This window comes from Protopterus annectens, chromosome 13.part0 (genome assembly GCF_019279795.1).
Source record: "Protopterus annectens isolate FY-2018-M chromosome 13.part0, PAN1.0, whole genome shotgun sequence".
NCBI lineage: Eukaryota > Metazoa > Chordata > Ceratodontiformes > Protopteridae > Protopterus > Protopterus annectens.
In genome coordinates this window covers 639871098-639889684 of record NC_056747.1, presented here as the reverse complement: position 1 = coordinate 639889684, position 18587 = coordinate 639871098, and the positions used below count along the sequence as shown (strand labels likewise).

At 40.5% G+C, this 18587-nt stretch overlaps 1 protein-coding gene across 1 annotated transcript in view; it reads right to left on the bottom strand.

The window, feature by feature from the left end:
- The window catches only part of TMEM211 (transmembrane protein 211), a 1337569-nt gene that overhangs the window by 811225 nt on the left and 507757 nt on the right, over window positions 1-18587 (bottom strand). Inside the window, 1 exon segment of the mRNA XM_044054326.1 lies at window positions 6611-6749. Coding sequence (XP_043910261.1) covers window positions 6611-6749 — 139 coding nt within the window.

Here is an 18587-nt window from a genome sequence, read left to right as displayed (position 1 = left end):
CCCCACATACTTCTTAAGTTTGGGTTGCTCATCTAGATCCATGTTACTCTCACTCCCATGGGACTCTGGGGCAGATAAGCAGTCCCAATAAGCTATGGCTAACAAAACTGCTGTGCATGGTTTTGTAACAAGTTACATGTGCTGATTGTATTCCGTTTCATGAGTAGTAAGTTCTATATAGCATATACTCATTTTTGGCAGTGCCTATTTGATCTTATGAACAGCTTAAATTTAAATCACAGTATAAAATCGGTTCCGTGCAATTTTGAGCCAACAGTTCTTAATAGTGTGTCAAAGAACATTTCTGGTGCTGCCAGTAAAGGTTGTTTTCTTCCATTTGTGTAAAAACATATTGAGAAAAATTCAAGCATTTGGATTATCTGCTCTGTTTGGTATTGTACATCCTTAACTGTTCATAAAGAAAAGGTAGCACTAGCATTTCTACCTCTTGATTAGGTTCCGCATGCTTCTAAAGGTTTAAAGACAGAGTGTCCTTCGGAAGCATCCCCTCTGATTAGATACTTCCAAGAGGTATATGTTGCAAGCAAACCCAGAAAGTTTTCCACTAGGGTAATATGCCTGTGTACTTACCACCCCTTTTCCCTATGTGTGTATGCAGTGTATTCACTTTAAATCAGTTCATAGCTCCATAGGTGTTTACTAGGCTAATGGCCACAAGAGCCTTTGTATGTCTAGACATAGATCCCAAATCTTTGACAAGTTCTGGTACCCTTGATAAGTGTAAGCAGGGCTTGGCAGATGAAATATTTACAAACATGGGCCTGGGAGATGAGCATTTACAGGTTTTCTGTGTCCATTAGAGACATAGGTGCCAAACCTGGGATGAATTTCCTGTTCCCCATCCAACTGTCAAAGTTACACTTGAATTGGGTTATGGATGAACTCTGCTTCACATGGATGGGGAGCCTGTTCCAGAGATGGGGTGGTCTCTGTGATACATACCTGTCTCTCCATCAGGTCCTATTTACATCATTGGTAGGGTTTAAGACTTTTAAAATGGGTAATTTGGGTGCTGTTTGTTTTGCAGATATACAGGAGTGGGGTCTGCCAATGCCTTTTATGCCAGGCATATATTTCCACTTAACAGCCTATAAGAGGCAGAATACAGGGATAGGGCCTTGAGGCAGTCTGCATATGACATGTTACTTATACCCTGTATTCTTTTAGTGAGGAACATCTGTGGATATTCTAATTTTTAGATATGCCTGGTTAGGTACATATGAAAGGGGGCATGGTGTTCAATGATAGGTCTGATGAATGTCAAATTCATTGGAATAATGACTTCCTTGAACCTAGATGCCATACCTTTGTTTATAAGTTCCACAACATAGAAGGATTTCTTCACTACTGTAGATACGTAATAGTCAAACGCTAGATTAATGTCTATGTACATCCCCCAGTGGGTCAACTTTTAGGGGTGTGTCATCAATATGATTGTTACTGGGGTGGATGACTTCCCAAAGGATACTATTATGCATTTCTTGGGATTTAGTTTTAGTCCATGGCTCGGACATCAGTTATTGCACTAGTTATTTGTCTGTGTCAGCCCTTCCTGGAGAACATTTGTGTCAGTGAAGAATTCAATGACAGCTCCTAATTTACAATCATCTGCATATTTAGCCAGTCAGATTCCAATGACATTGGCCTTGAATTCAGAAAAGTAAATGCCAAAAAGGAGTGGCCCCAGAACCGATCGCTCAGCGACTCTGCTTGTGACTGGCCTCTTTATAGACGTGAACTCCCCAGTTCTAACCTCCTGCTTCCTGTCTTTGAGCCAGCTGGCAATTCACTGGATGACATAAGGATTTGTACCCAACCTCTTGAGTTTGTCAACAATGCCCAAGTGGGGTACTGTGTCAAATGCCTTGGCCGGGTAAAGGTTGGCAGTTTGAACCATTTTGCCCCCATCTATTGCTTTCATGACCTTCTCAAAGACATTCTCCAGGTTGAATAGGCAAGATCTGCCCTTGAAGAAACCAAAGTGGGTTGAGTTTTCTATGTCATTATTGATCATTTCCATGATAACTCTTTCCATGGCTTTATTTATGAGACTAGTGAGACTTATGGGTCTGGAGATGGCCCACCTTTGTGGAGAGGGATGACTGTTGCAGTTCTCCATTTGTGAGGCATGAAGCCTGTTTGAAGGCTACAGTTAAACAGCAATTCCAGATGGCCTGATAGGTAATGTTTCGTGCTATTTAGAAGGCATCTTGGAATATTGTCTGGGCCCATTGATGCAGTCTTCTTGGCCATAGAGAGAGCATTAAGGACCTGTTGTCTAGTGATAGCAGGGGGCGTTACACTTGATGGTATTTTCTGAGGGAAGGTTGAGGAGGAGAGAAGAGCAAAGTTGGAGCTGAATTTGTGGGACAGTAGGTTTGCTATATCTTCTGACTCAGTGTAGGTGGCTCCATTTACAATGAGCTTTGCATACAACTATGCACTGCCTTTGAGGTTGTGAATACAACTAAAGAATGCCTTGTGGTTATCCTTGGCCTGGGAGGCCAAATTTTCCTCAAATTTGGCTTTGGTAAACTTTATTTGTCCTCTGAGTTGTTTCTAAGTTTGATGAGAGTGCTTTCATCCTGCTAGGTGATGCATCTTCTAATTTTTGCCATAATTTTCTTCCTTCTGTTACAAAGCCTACTGATGTTGTGATTCCACAAGGGTGGCTTGTTTTTTGAGTTAATTCTGTACCTCTTCTGGTGGGTACAGCTGTCTCTATGCAGCTATTAACATGTTTGTACAGGGTTTCTGTAAACAGTTCTGCATAACAGCAATATTCTCAGGTTTATTGGGGCTTCACATTTTTGCAATTTATCACTTAATAGTAGGAAGTTTATTATTTATTTATTTATTTTACATTTGTTGACCGGGATAGTCCATCTGGGTGTGAGCCCATTTTCAGCGGAGGCCTGGGGAGAAAAGCTCCAATAAAACAAAAACAACATTGACAGAGTAGTTCCTGAATATTCCAGGTTTTATTTTTACTTCAAAGGAGACCATTTTGTGGTCAGGCCTTACCAAAGAAGACAGCACTCTCCCATATTAGTCAGGACCAGATCCGGTATGGTTGCACCCTTGGTTGGAGTACTGACAATCTGGTCCAGGCAGTTTGTGTTTACAAAATCCAGGAATCTCTGTGCTGGTACATTTGGTGTCGAATATGATTCCCCGAGATGTTCAGCCTGTCTTATACAAAAAAATAGTGGAGGCATGGCACAGGAGGATTAGACGTCTAGTAGGTAGAAGGCTAGTGGATTTACATTGTATTATGGCTGTGTTAGTACAAGAGCAGGACCCTGTCGATGAAATATGTATAAGAGTTCCTGCTGGACTCACACTTTCACCTAACAAAGCTACAGCTCCAGGAGGAGCAGTTCATGCACCTGTTGGACAGTAGGATATCATAAATGCCTTACTCTATTCTGTCATTTTAAATCTTAAGGTGTAGCTCAGGGTACATTCAAAGTGACTATGTTATATGTTTCCTCACAGTTTGTCTAGTTATTTTGTGTACTACTTTTAATTTAATTTGCAGTATGTTTCTGAGTTGTACTGTGATTTGCTATCATGTCAGGTGTTTAGTTTCCCCTTGAAGAGTGTTCAATCCTGTCTTCTTTATCTTCTGTGTTGTTACATTTGTAATTGAATTTAGAGTGGTTTATTTATTTAATTTAGCAGTTGCCGGAGAGAGATAAGGCTGTGCACTGTAGTTCCTGTGGTGCAAGTTCAATTCCCTCAGCCTTCATTTGCCAACTGTGTGTCACTTAACCACACATTGCTCTCAGGTTGCCATTGAAAAGAGATTGTGTGTCCAGTGGGCCTACCTGGTTAATAAAAAAAATAAATAAATAATAATAATAATAATAATATTATTATTATTTTATTATTCATAGAAGGTGTGCCTGCTCAGTGACGGAGTAAAAACAGGAGCCCATAGCCTGTAGATGTTCTGTTAGTGCAGTATGGTCTTACAACTGATACTTTAGCTTTAAATCTGTTATAACTTTTAGTTTCTGACAGGCAAACAAACAAGACAACACAATATTGACTACAAGCTCTCCGAGGACAAATACCAGCATAAGTACTTGTACCTGCTGGCAGACATGACATACTATTAAGTACTATAACATGTATATGTTTAATAGGTGGTAGACTCATATGCGAACACTTCTCCTAGAGCACATTGTATCTGGAAATTTGTCTTTTCAGTTTCATCAGTATCTGGATCAGTGGGGAGGGCTCCTTTCTGTAATAAACATATTCACAGTGATGGGGGGACACTTGCTGCTAATCCGTGGAATATTTGTACTGTATTGACATGAAAGCAAGTCTTCTCTCTAGTCCACAGGCTGCATGCTGCTGTGATGGTACCTTGAAACCAATTTTATTTAGAGTTGAACACCAAACCCTTCATAAAAGCATACAACTCTGCCATCTTACATGACTACAGGACAAATAATATGGTTTTGTAGAACTATAGCCAGTGTTTCTAGCCCACAAAATACTAATAAAAAAGCACAGAAATAGAAACTCTATTTTCTGTTTGAAAACTGGAAATTTTTCATCAACTCAAAGGTCCCTGTATCTCAAAAAAAAAGGAATCAACAGTGTCAGTCAGGGTTTCCAGATTTTCAATAACAGCAAACAACACTCAATAGCATAATACCTCACCATTCTGGCTCTCAAGACAGGACAAACAGTGTATGAAGTCCCTTTTTCTCTGTCATAGAAATCCTTAACTAGTTTCTCTCCAAATCCAAGAGTGCTTTGTTTACAAGTTACATGCTCATGTCATCCTGATACTACTTTCAAAAAAATGTTCACATTTGTTTACTAACCATAATGTTGCATTCTATTGTGTAAGGTAATTATCCAATTTTCTCAACAAATCATAAAATAAAAATCTTTTAACGCATAAACTCAGAAATGAAACACTGGCATATTCTCCCATATCATATGTGATGTGTCTGAGGATGTATAGGCTGCAGTAAGAGTTATACCGCAATTTCAATGGATTTGTTAACTATTGAAACTTATAGGAATCAAAGGGCTAAATAAAATGAGTGCATGCTTGCCTCAATATGGATAAGTAAAGTTCATTAATACCTAGTAACGGATGGGCTGTTTTCAAAACTATACAATGAATTTACCTTTAAAAATATAATATGTAAAATTTAGTGGTTATTGCAATCGAACAGTGACCATTCTGGGATCCTGTCCTAATTTCTCCATAAACTGACATCTCAAAGATGTTGCAATTTTACCTCCTCAAGCTAAGACCAGCAACCCGCTGTTGACATCACCGACACTTCATATCAACAAACACACATAGCAAAGTGATTTCTTCTCCACATCTAACCTCAGCTGCAACAAAACATTTAAAACATTACAGCCTAATGCAAACTTCCTTTACAGCAAAAGTAATACAATCATACTTCTCAACCTCTTACAGCAAGAAATCTGGACAAAGCCACAAATAATGGCAGAACAAAGGCCCCAGAATAGTGACACTTTTTAAATACTGCTCTTACAAACTTTGAAAGCTGATAGAATAATAAGTTTTGTATTAGCATGAATTTTCTGAAGGTTATGAAGTCTGAAACTCAAATTTCTGTCATTATTCTCTGACTTCAACCCTTAATTATTTTCTAAAGATTTGTCAGAAAACAACTGCATGAAAAACAGACCAAAAATATAATACAAAAATCTGAACATTCTATGAAAATCTGTACAGTTGAGAGGTATAAATACTGTTGTTGAAAATCAGAATGAAGCTTCAGACATAAGCAAAAAACACTCCTATGGTCTATCAAACGATTTCAAGCAAAAAATATCATGCTTATGTGCTCCTACCCATTTAGTCACTCTGTTGTACCTCTCAACACCTGCTCCGTAAATTTCTGTTTGTATGTATGCCACGAGGACTTTTCTGGGCATATCAGAAAACAATATTTCCTAACCTCCTTTAGCACATACATTTCTAGCCATTTCACCTTGCATTCCACTTCTGACTAGAGATGACCATTTTACACTGACCCGCATGCTGTCAGACAGAAACACTACTTGGCTCAGTCTTACTAATTCTATAATTTTATAAACTGTCAGGACAGTGTACTGTTACAACCTCTGTTGGCACCATAATTTCTTGATGCCTTCCTACTCTGGTAAAGAGCAAGCAAACGACCAACAGTGTTTTATCATTTGCAACAACATTTTTTGCTATCTGTTGAATAAATGTTTCATCTAATAATGTATTCAGATGATTTCTGAACTTTGAAACCGTGCAGATAACTCCAAGTTTACTGATATAACCTTATTCTGCTTAAGAACTTATCATTTGAGAAAGTGCTGCGTGCAACAGCTTTACTGATCTCACATTTTCTGCAATTATCAGCTATCAAAGAGCCCCTGTAACACCAACTGTAACAGTCCATATAATTGTTTTCATGTTTACTTCCTGGTTTTCATTGTGCATGTTTTTCATATATACATCGTACTACCCAACATTCTATTAAGTAGTGGTACTTTAATTAGTCAGTTTATTTTGTAACACTGTTTAAGCAAACTGAAATAACTTGCTTACCTGCTGCCATTTGCATGTAACCAGCAAGTGTGCATATTCTCCGCTCGCACAGTCCACTGGGGAGGAACACATTGATAATGGCCAGTATACAACTCATTGCCAACAGAGTGCATCCCCCGGAGCACAGCACTGCACTTGTCTGGAACAGAAAGAGACACAAGGTTACTGTCCACACCTCGCTCAAGACTGCACACCAGAATTACTTGTCAGACCTAAACATTTGTGCAGATATCATGATTCCATACAGTCAGTCCCATCAATACATCAAACGTCCAAACCAATCCTAGTTGTCAATGTCACCTGTACTTCAAGATCTGCAATAATAAAACACTACTACTGTTATACAGAATTGTATCTCTGTGATGTGTATCTCCATGATGTGTGCCACTAGGGTCACATATCAGCAAGAACACAAACAGAACACAGCTTTCTTAAATAGAGAAGGTAAGAAGAAACATTGCACTTTGGGAAGGAGTGAAAATGAAATACTAACAAAAAATAATGAAATTGAAACCTCAAGGATAAACTTACTTGACTTAGCTCATACTAGAACTAACTGCTAACTATCTATTGAATATGTGTTGAAAATGTATGATCGAAATAAGACCCAGTTTTTGTAGGTTGTGATCTAGTTATATCCCTTTCTGGCATATTTTTAAATGTATCCTGGAAAGAAAAAGAATATAGAAAGAGATAGTTACTTCGATCAATTATATGATGATATGAAAGCAGAAAAAGAAATGTGAATGACATGACAAACTATGATAAAGATGTTACGGATGGACATGTAGGTGCCAGTGTGCTTGTGCTAACAGATCAAGTTCTTCACTACCTGAATCTGCAAATTAAATGTGTGAAGAGAGGAGAAGTGGGTCTGGCACTGAGTGCATGATTAGAGCACAGAGGTGGCCCAAAAGCAAGCCTGAAAAATGATCCCACTATTTTGCCATTAGCATTATCCTGCTTTCCATTTGGGAAACAAAGCAAGTGTAAGCATTTAGTATAGTAGCCCTGAATACCTCAGCAGTTACTCTTTGCTATTAACATTTAATAAGAAGTCTCATCATCGATGAAGGTCCTGGATGAACCCCTCCAGTTAAAGGATAGCCACATTGATGATTTTCACCTTCTTATCTAGAATATGTGAGTGCAGAGAAAAAGAAACTCAAGGAAAAAAAACAACCTTGTATGGAGTGCCTTTACAGGTGTCTGAAGCAGTAGTAGCACAGATTTATGTGTTGAAACTGGTCTTACTCTTACATCACAATGTGCACTGTCCTACAGTACATCACAACGTGCACTGTCCTACAGTACATCACAACATGCAATGTCCTATAGTACATCACAACATGCACTGTCCTACAGTACATCACAACGTGCACTGTCCGACAGTACATCACAACATGCACTGTCCTATAGTAAATCACAACATGCTCTGTTCTACAGTACATCACACTGTGCTCTGTTCTACAGTACATCACAACGTGCACTGTCCTACAGTACATCACAACATGCTCTGTTCTACAGTACATTACAATGTGCACTGTCCTACAGTACATTACAACGTGCACTGTCCTACAGTACATTACGTGAATTGTCTTACAGTACATCACAACGTGCACTGTCCTACAGTACATCACAACGTGCACTGTCCTATAGTACATCACAACATGCTCTGTTCTACAGTACATCACAACGTGCACTGTCCTACAGTACATCACAATGTGCACTGTCCTACAGTACATCACGTGCACTGTCTTACAGTACATCGCAACGTGCACTGTCCCACAGTACATCACAACATGCTCTGTTCTACAGTACATCACAATGTGGACTGTCCTACAGTACATCACAACATGCTCTGTTCTACAGTACATCACAAAGTGCACTGTCCTACAGTACATCATAACATGCACTGTCCTACAGTACATCACAACATGCGCTGCTGTTCTACAGTACATCACAATGTGCACTGTCCTACAGTACATCACAGCGTGCACTGTCCTATAGTACATCACAACATGATCTGTTCTACAGTACATTACAACATGCACTATCCTACAGTACATCACAACATGCACTATCCTACAGTACATCACAACATGCACTGTCCTACAGTACATCACGTGCACTGTCCTACAGTACATCACAACGTGCACTGTCCTACAGTACACCACAACATGCTCTGTTCTACAGTACATCACAATGAGCACTGTCCTACAGTACATCACAACATGCTCTGTTCTACAGTACATCACAACGTACACTGTCCTACAGTACATCATAACATGCACTGTCCTACAGTACATCACAATGTGCGCTGCTGTTCTACTGTACATCACAACATGCACTGTTCTACAATTTTAGTTTGTAGTCTATTGTTTCCTTCTGCGTACACTGATCCTATACAGGAAGTCATTTTAAATGGATTCTGTGTCTGATGCCTTCTCAATGTACATGTTTTCTTGCAAGGAAATTGAATTGAAAACAGAAAAGTTGATTTTTCTTCCCTTTGAGCTAGTTGCATCAGTGAATCTGAAGTTTCTTCTGTTTACCTGTTTACTTATTTTTATGAGCAGAATTTCTGAACTGCAACTCTTAGCATGCAATAGATCATAATGAAACATCACCATGGACTATAAAGGTCCACTAGAAAATTAAAAAGGAAGTGGTCACTTTCCCTCTTAGAATACTCATAGAACATCTCACATTACACACAGAAATACATATAAATTTGTTGGATTCCCACCAAGAGGATGTTAATTTCCATGCTGCTATGTCTTTCACTGCAGGCCTGGGCTTTGTTGAAAGCAAATATGCTAAATGTCAATCTCCATGTAATTTATTGGATAGCAGACTGACTCATAAATAGAATACAGGAAATTAGGCCGGGTGGTTCTTTCGCTTCCAAAAGACCTGTCACTTGTGGTGTATCCCCAGGATTCAGTCATTTGGCCACTCTTCTTTGGAAGTTACTTCTTAGAGGACAAAGCTAATGTTAATGGTCTGCAGCTGACTATGTTTGTAGATGACTGTACATTTGGTACCATTGGTACCATACCTCTCAACTGTCCATATTTTTGCCTCATATTTAATTTCTGTTCCTCATAAAATGTGTGGCTTTCTTGCAAATTACTGAAGACTGAAGTCACTAAATTTGCAAAATAAGTAGAACTTGTTGGAAGGATAGGTATGTATTTCAGGCAATACCACTTTTGTGGAATTGTCTTCAAGTCTGCATAAAACAGAATACTTTTCTTACTCTATTTAAATGTAATTTGGAGGAAGGGATGGGCAACTGCAAATGTATCCCTGGTTGTGTCCTTCGTGGATAGGAGAAACATGTAAATGTCCCAGCATATCCTTGTTTGTTCCATCACTGGATTATTCAAATGAAAAAAAAATATAAGGGCTAGAAAATATCATCTGAATGTAAGGCTAGGCTTCTTAACATACTCAGAGATCAATAGCCTAGTAAGTACCTAGCTGCATGGCTTACAAATAGGACATGGCAAGTATCATACAGCAACTGGGCAGGTGAAATTTGTGGTTACAGTCAGGGTGTCCCACAGGGCTATATCCTAGGCCCAGACTTGTTTAGATTGCATCTTTCAGATCTTTTTCATCTGAGGTGCACTACAGCCTGTATGCAGATGACTTGAAAATGGGTAAACTAATTACATGTGTTACAGATAGGGCATGCCTGCAAAACAACTTGACTAAATTGACCATGTGGGCATAGGAGAATAATATGTTGATAAATACATAAAAAATTAACCATATGAGACTTGGGAGAATAAACTGAAAGGTGAATATTTAATATAGCACACAGTATTTCAAACTGTAGATTTCTTTAAGGACCTGGATAGATCCAGCTTTGAGTTTTTCTAGTCATATCAACCAATTGGTTAATGATAGTTATGGAACTATAGGTTGTATAAAAAGATTTATAAAGTCTAGGAAATCAGAAATGATTAAGTCATTGTTTGTTAGTTACATTAGACCCAGACTTATGTATGGAATAACAATATGGAAACCTTATTAGAAAACAAGCATGAATAAACTGAAAAGAGTACAGCAGAAATATACCAAGGACATCCATGGATGTGAAAGTTTAAGTTATTATGAAAGACTAAAATATCTGAACTTGTACAGTATATCATATAGATTTTAGGAGGAGATCTTATTCGGGAATACAAGGCATTTAGAGACAATTTCATCTGGGAATGTTTAGGGTTATCAAAATGTCATCAGACATCAAATCATCAGACAACCCATGTAGAAGATTCTATAGGAATGAGAAGTATACTACTTGGTTCTCTGAAAGATAAGCTGATGCATAGGTTAGAATACCAAACTAATTTAAAGCAAATCCTAGTTTAGCTATTTTTAAGGCAACCCGGACACTTATTATGGGAAAGTACAGTTGTGTACCATAAATGTAGATGTTAGAGTGTATTCACTATTGCAGTCATCACCTGTGGGTTATCTCTGCTGTGGTAGCCCTCGGCCGGCCCGAATACTAAAGTCAATGTTTTTCTGCATCAGCTGCAGTCACCTGTAATCTGACGTCAGGTCATCAGTGCTATAAAGCAAGGCAGCTGATGTTATTACATCAGTTTTTCTTGCCCCAACCCATCAGAAGCACAAGGAAATAATGTGACGTGGTCCTAGTGGCTAAAACCCACCGTGGGAAGCTTATGTCCCCCTAAGGGAAGAGGATATAAGTTGGATGGAGGGAGGGAAACCAAGACTGCAACAGTGAATACACTCAAACATCTACAGTTATGGTAAGTGTACACAACTGTACTATGTTCTTTGTCTTTCACTGTTGCAGTCATCACCTGTGGGAGGATTCCCAAAGCTGAAGAGAGGGGTGGAAGGATAGGTTAGAGCACTAGGCATGGATCAGCAAGCCCTGCAGAACTACAGAGGCAAACCCTGCCCTAGACTTAGAAAAAAGAGGTAGGTGGTAATATTTTGTAAAGGTATGGACAGAGGTCCAGGTGGCAGCTTCCAAGATGTCCCTGGTGGGGTCTCCTCTGACGAAGGTTGTGGAAATGGAGGCTGCCCTAGTGGAATGGGTATGAAGAAACTTGGGGGGGGGGGTTCCCATGTAGTCTGTAGCAGAAATGGATACAGTGTGATATCCATTTGGAAATGGTTTGCTTGGAAATGGACTTCCCCTCTGCCTCTGGGGCAAGGCTGACAAGCAGCTGGTCTGTTTTTGTGAAGGGTTTAGTACAGTCCAGATAATATCTGAGTTGTCTGTGCATGTCTAGCGAGTTCAGAATTTATTTCCCCTTGTTTTGAGGGTTGTAAAAGCAGGTGGGTAGGTGTATGGCCTGGTTGAGGGTCACATCAGATACCACCTTGGACATAAAGGAGGGGTTAGTCCTCAGGGAGACCCTGTCTACATGGAAAATGATGAAGGGCTCAACAGCCATGAGTGTCTGAAGTTCTGAAACCCTTCTGGCTGAGGTGATAACTAGTAGGAAGGCAGTCTTCCAGGACAGGTATTTCAATTCTGTTGAAGCAGCTGGTTCGAAAGGAGGTAAGGTTAGTTTTTCTAAAACATAACTCAGGTCCTAGGCTGGCATGGGAGACCTTCTGGGAGGTCTGATATTAGAAGCCCCTCTGAGGAATTGTTTAATCAAAGGATGAGAGAAGAGGGGTAGGTCTGAATCATAATGGGCTGAAATGGCTGAGGCATGGATTTTAATAGAAGAGGAGAGGCCACTTTTGAGCAGCTCAGCTAGGTAATTCAAGATAAGAGGGATGGAAGGATGAGAGGTACTGGCCCCTCTGGACTGGCTCCAGGAGCAGAATCTTTTCCATTTCCCTGCTTAAGATTTTCTGGCGCTGGGCCTTCTGGCCTCTGTGAGAATGTCTAGGACCTGTTTCCATAACAGGGACTCCTTGTTAGCTTTTAAGGTATAAGCCATGCTGAAAACTGACAGTCTGCAAGTCTGGGTGCAGTATCTTTCCCCTCACCTGGGTCAAGAGGTCTGAGATCAGGGGAAGCTGCTTGGGGGGCTGTAAGATCAGGCTGCACAGTAAGGAGTACCAATGCTGTCTGGGCCAATCTGGAGGAATGAGGATGGCCTTTCGTCTCTCTTTCCTTATTTTGATTAGTACCTTGGAAATAAGGGTCAGAGGAGGGAATGTTTACACAAAGAGGGAGTTCCAGGGGAAGGTCAAGGCATCCACCTTCCATGCTAGGAGGTGATACTCCCTGGTACAGAACTTTTGCAGCTAGTGGTTGAGATGCAAGGCAAAGAGATCCACCTCCAGAGTGCCCCATTCCTGAGTGATTTGCAGAAAGATTTCCATGTAGAGCTGCCATTCGTGGGGGTCCATTAAGTTTCTGCTTAGGTGGTCCACCAGGGTGTTGTTGAACCCAGGTATTGGGCAATTAGGTGTAGACCCATGGAGTCGTCTGTCAGCTGGAAGCTCATGGCTAGCCTGCACAGAGGGTAAGATCCCCCCCCCCATTTGTTGATATACCACATTACTGTGGTGTTGTCTGTTTTTATAAGGAGAACCCCTGGACTGAGATGGGGTTTGAAGGATGTCAGAGCCTTCTGTACTGCCATAATTTCTTTCTGACTGATGTGCAAGTGAAGGTGCTGGGCATCCCAAAGACCTTAGGTGCACCTGCCTGCTAGGTGAGCACACCAAACAATGTCTGGTGGTGATGGTCTGGCTAGCAGGGCAGAGGAAGAAGGGAAGATCCTTGTTCTTAGCACAGGCCTCTGCCTACCAGAGAAACTCAGCCCTTATACATGGGATCAGAGGGAGAAAGAGGTCTCTAGAGATAGAGTGCTGGCATCAAAGGTTCTTTAGATACCACTGAAGTTTTGTCATGTGAAGCCTAGCCAGAGGAATTAGAAAGATGCAAGATGCCATGTATCCCAGGGCTTGCAGGAACTTCCTCATGATGAGGTGACTTCTGGAACCCAGCTTGGTAAAGTAGGGAGGAAGGAAACTCTGCTTTTCTGGGGATAGGAAGGCCATTTGGGATGCTGTGTCTAGCAGAGCTCCCAAGAAAATGATCTTCTTGGTGGGAGTTTGCTTTGATTTTTTCTCATTGCTGGTGAACCCTAGGGAGGTTAGGAGAGATTTGACAAAGAGATGGCCTTGGAGCAGCTTTTCTTTGCACTCTGCCTGAATGAGGCAGTCATCCAGGTAAGGGTAAATCTGTATATTTCTCTGTCAGCAAAATGCTATGGCTGGGTCTAAGCATTTGGTGAATACTCTGGGTGCAGTAGATAAGCCAAAGGGCAACGTAGAGAACTGAAAGTGTTGTGATCCTGCTCTGAAGCACAGGACTTTCCTGCAGGATTCCCTTATGGGGAAGTGGAGGTAGACATCTTTTAGGTCCAGGGTCATTAACTATGCATTTTTTGTTAGCATAGGCAGAAGCTGCTGCAAAGTTAGCATTTTGAATCTGGGAACCACCAGTGAGGTGTCCAGAATGGATAGATCCAGGATGGGGTGCCAAGTGCCCTCTTTTCTGGGAACAAGGAATAGTCTGGAATAAAAGCTTTTGCCTGCTTGATCTGAGGGGTCTGGTTCTACTGTCCCCTGGGATATGAGAGTTTGGACTTGTTTCAATGCCTCTGCCCATTGATTTGGAGGTAGGTCTGGGTACTCTCTTGGAATTGGGAGTTCGCTGAAAGAGAATTTGTATCCTTGAGAAACTGATCTTTAAGACCCATTGGTCCTTTGTTACAGAAAGCCAATTTTCTTTGAAGAGGGAGAGCCTTCCTCCTAGTTTTTCATGAGTGAAGGGAGAGCAGAGGGGGGAGGGGAAGTCACTGGGAGTTTTTGCCATAGATAGTTTGCTTAGAACTCCCTGCTTTTGGGGCTGAAGTGGTACACTGTTTGCTTTTCTGATGGCCCTGGGATAGGGGCCTGGATGGTCTGTCCCTGCGGGGCTTACCTTGGCCCTATCTGCTAGGTGTGGGGAAAGACCAATGCTTAGAGGGAAAGTTCCTGCTGAACCTAGGAGGTTGAACCTAAAAGAAATCTTTTACTGTTTGCATAACATTTTGCTTTGTCTTCCATCTTTTTAAGCACCTGTTCTGTTTTTACTCCAAATAAACGCTCCTTATCTAGGGGTGCATCAATACGTTTAGACTTGACATGATCAGGGAGAGGTTGTTCCTTCAGCCATGCATGTCTTCTAATGACAGATCCTGTCACTGCTGCCCTGCTAGAGGCTTTTAAGGCATCAGATCCACAGTGTAAAGAGTGTTTGGCAACTTGACAAGTAGAGTGCAGTAAATCTGCTAACTCTTTTGAATTGGCACAGTCAGGAAAGGTAGAAATCTTTTGTTTTAATAGTTCCAGTTTACCAGAAAGGCTCATCCAGACTCTGCTACACTTTGTTGTGAAGGAAAGGTTAGTTTGCTTTTATTTTTTGTATTTTGTATATTTTAAATACTGTAGTTTGTTTTCTTTACCTTGTGTTTTACTTGCATTCTGCTTTTTAACAGCATATTAAAACTTCAAAAGAGGACACAGCTGTCTCTCTTCTGAGTCAGGCAGATTTTTTTTCTCACCCTCCTACCCAGTTACAGTTGTCTTGTTAAATACCACTGTCTTTCTAGTTGCCTGCCTCTTATATTAATCTGACCATATATCTCATTTCCTCTCTACTTTCACTGGCTTGTGTGAGTAATCACTAAATCAAAAACCCCTCCCCTTCAACTATTAAAATTTATTGGCCATCCTACTGTACTCCATAGTACCAGAATACAAAAGTGACCACCCCTTTCAACCCATCTTGCTGTTTTAAAAATAGTAACTCTCCACTAAACCTTAACTTTTTAAACAGGTAAAACTTGTTACCTACTTTCACATCTAACTTCTCCAGTGCACACTGCAGTGTGCATTTTATTTTTCATCTTACCTTTAAGCATCCCTGTGACTAGCTTTCTCTAATACCTGCTGGAAAGCACTAGGAAGCCTTAAACTGATACAAGCACTCAACTCTCCTTGATAATAAGGAGAAATTAATAGTAGGCACTAAACAGCCTATAATTGCAAAGTACCTTGCTAAGGTAAGGGAAAACAGCTCCTGTACTTTACAAAAAAAAAAAAAAAAAAAGCACCAAAGCAGGCATGTCCAAGGGTCAGCTTCCGGAGATTTCTCCTCTCCACCTGGTGAATCTGGGCATACTGGGGCAATGCAGTAATTGCCTCATGTACACAGACAACCCTCTCCTCCTACCACCCAACACGACAACCTGTGAGAGATGCACTTACATAGCCAAAATGGAAGCAAAGCTCTCTCCACCCAAGATTGTGCTAGACAGTCAAGAGGAGAAGGTTAACATCCACATTACACCTCAAGCAACACATAGCCCTTCTAAACCCACACCACCAACATCCACATATAGCAACACTAAATCCACATATGCAGAGGCCCTTAACTGTAACCTGCCTAAGCAACAAGGACCTCTGAAGCTGAAACGCAAACAAACACCAATCACAACCAAAGTGTCACATAGTTCACAACACCAGTGTGCCACCCAGCAACAGTCCCTAAGGCAAGACAATGTACCTAACACTTTAGTCATAGGTGACTCTATAGTCCTGACGTCAGACTACAGGCAACTGCAGCCGATGCAGAAAAACAGTGACTCTGGTATTTGAGCCGGCTGAGGGCTACCACAGCAGGGATAACCCACAGGTGATAACTGCAACAGTGAAACACGAAGAACATCAACTGTTCTGGTATATTGGCAGGCTTGAAGGGCATTAATTCCCATGCCTGAAATATTTTTATGTATGTATGTGTGAACCTTCAAGTATCATGATTATGGCTGCCTATTTCAAGTCTCAGAGATGGAAGCCTTCCTCTCCTAAAAAGATGATGGCCCAGATGTTAAAGTCGAAGTCTAAAGTCACAACTTCTCCTTCACTAATGAACTGTTACAAAAGCTCTTCAGAAGATAACTATTAACTCAGATACCAAGGCATCAGTTTCAGATGGAAAGTAAAGGTCTCCTAAAGATCATTTCCAGATCTTTACTAATCTGAGAACAAAAACAGCACAGAATCATGATACCAAGGTCACTATGTTAGACTACAGACAACTCATCTTTTTCCTTCAGACCTGAAATCTATGGTGCTGACCAAGGGGATCTCCTCTGAGGCAATGTTACTGCTGAGGACAAACTTGGTCTGATCATCATTACCTTATTTTTGTGCTTTTGGATTCCAAGTACGGATTTTGTAATTAGTGGCGACAAATCAGCTTTTATTTGCTGAGTACATCAGAGTGCCTTTGGACCGCCTTTTATGGGAGCTTTCTGTTGTCCTGTGATGTTCATCAGCACAGTTAATACATTGATTGGACTTAGAGATGCACTGTCATTTAGTGACTTTTGTGGAGTCATTTCTGGTGGTCCACAGACATTGAAGACATCATATTTCTGTTTGGCAGTTCATGTGTGGTCTTTTTTGGAGGTCTGATAATACTAGACTTTTTGTTGTTATTACTGCTTTTTCAGTCTTCGCTTTCTACAAAACACCTTAGCAATCAGCATTCTGCAAGCAGGTCAGTGACTTTGATTGCATCTGCCATCAGTTTAGTCACCTTTCAGTTACTGAGGAAGGTTTTGCCATCTTGCTTGGTTTTGAACTAAAGTCACCCTTTACACCTTGATCTGTTTTCATCCATTTCTGCAGTCATATTGTTACATGCTGCCTACTGTTTTTGGCTCTGCACCTAGGCCAGACTTGCATGGCAGTCCAGCAGAGCACCAGAGCAGGATCACTTTATAATGCTTGTCTGGAGATGATGCAGTGGGAATATCAGACACCATCTGCTTACTTTACTTATAGTGCTGCTTTGGATGAGGTTTTGTTTAGTGGACACTGCTCATTTATTATGCAGCTGTTGTTTCTTGTTCATTTTACTTTGTTTTAGTGAATTTGATGTGTATTTTAACATATGCACTTTTGTCATCTGTTTAGTAATATACTTGACATTCATTACACATTATTTTGGAGTGCATTTGCTAAAAATAGTCTACATCTGCATGCGTCTACTGATTTTTTTGTTAAAAATGCTTAGGGAATTAGCACTCGGCCCTCAAATGAAACTGAAGTTGGAGTCAAGGGTTTACATCAGCTAATTTACATGATTACAAATTTATTAAATGGCTTACATGCAGCAGTTCCAATACACTACATATGTCAATATTTTTAATTATACATATTTATTGATCATCACAACATGCAGGTACAGTCCAGCTGGTGCAACATTCATGGTTAACAACTTTTTACTTATAATCAGCACTTTCATTTCCACTTGCTTTTTGGGGATGCTGTCACCCCCTTCTTCTTTGCATGCCTTTCTAGGATTCCTCTTCTTCGTCATTCCTCAACTACTGCTGCTGCATTATCTTCCTCTTGCAAGCTGTCCTAGCCTTCGTCCTTAGTGTATTATGGCTGTTCCTCGTGGTCACTATCTAATTTCTGTCCACTGATTTGGGCCCTATATTCATGTCTGTTACAAATCTTCTTCCTACCCATTCCAGTTTGCTTCCTCACATCTTCATTTGAGATCCTGGAGTACCCTTATAAAACTGTCTACCATAATTCAATATGTATCCTGTTCTATGTTTATCTTAGCCCGTTTCCAGTTTGATGTGATAATACTTTCAATTACCCCTACCAAAATTAATATTTATATCCTCTTTTGTTCATCCAATTTCAACTACCCTGTATCTAGACCAAATATACACAGATCATATTGATTCTCTGTTTTCTCTCCCAATTTTCTTGTTATTCCCATGCTGCCTTGTCTCACAGGCTTCTAGTCAACTCACATTCCCAGAGTATATGTATCATTCCAGCTTCTGCTGCCATCCATCTCCAGTACTTTGCATCCTCCAATCTCTTTTAGCCTAACTGTCTGTGATTCTGTGTACCATTTGTGGAGAATCCTAAACTGTTAGTC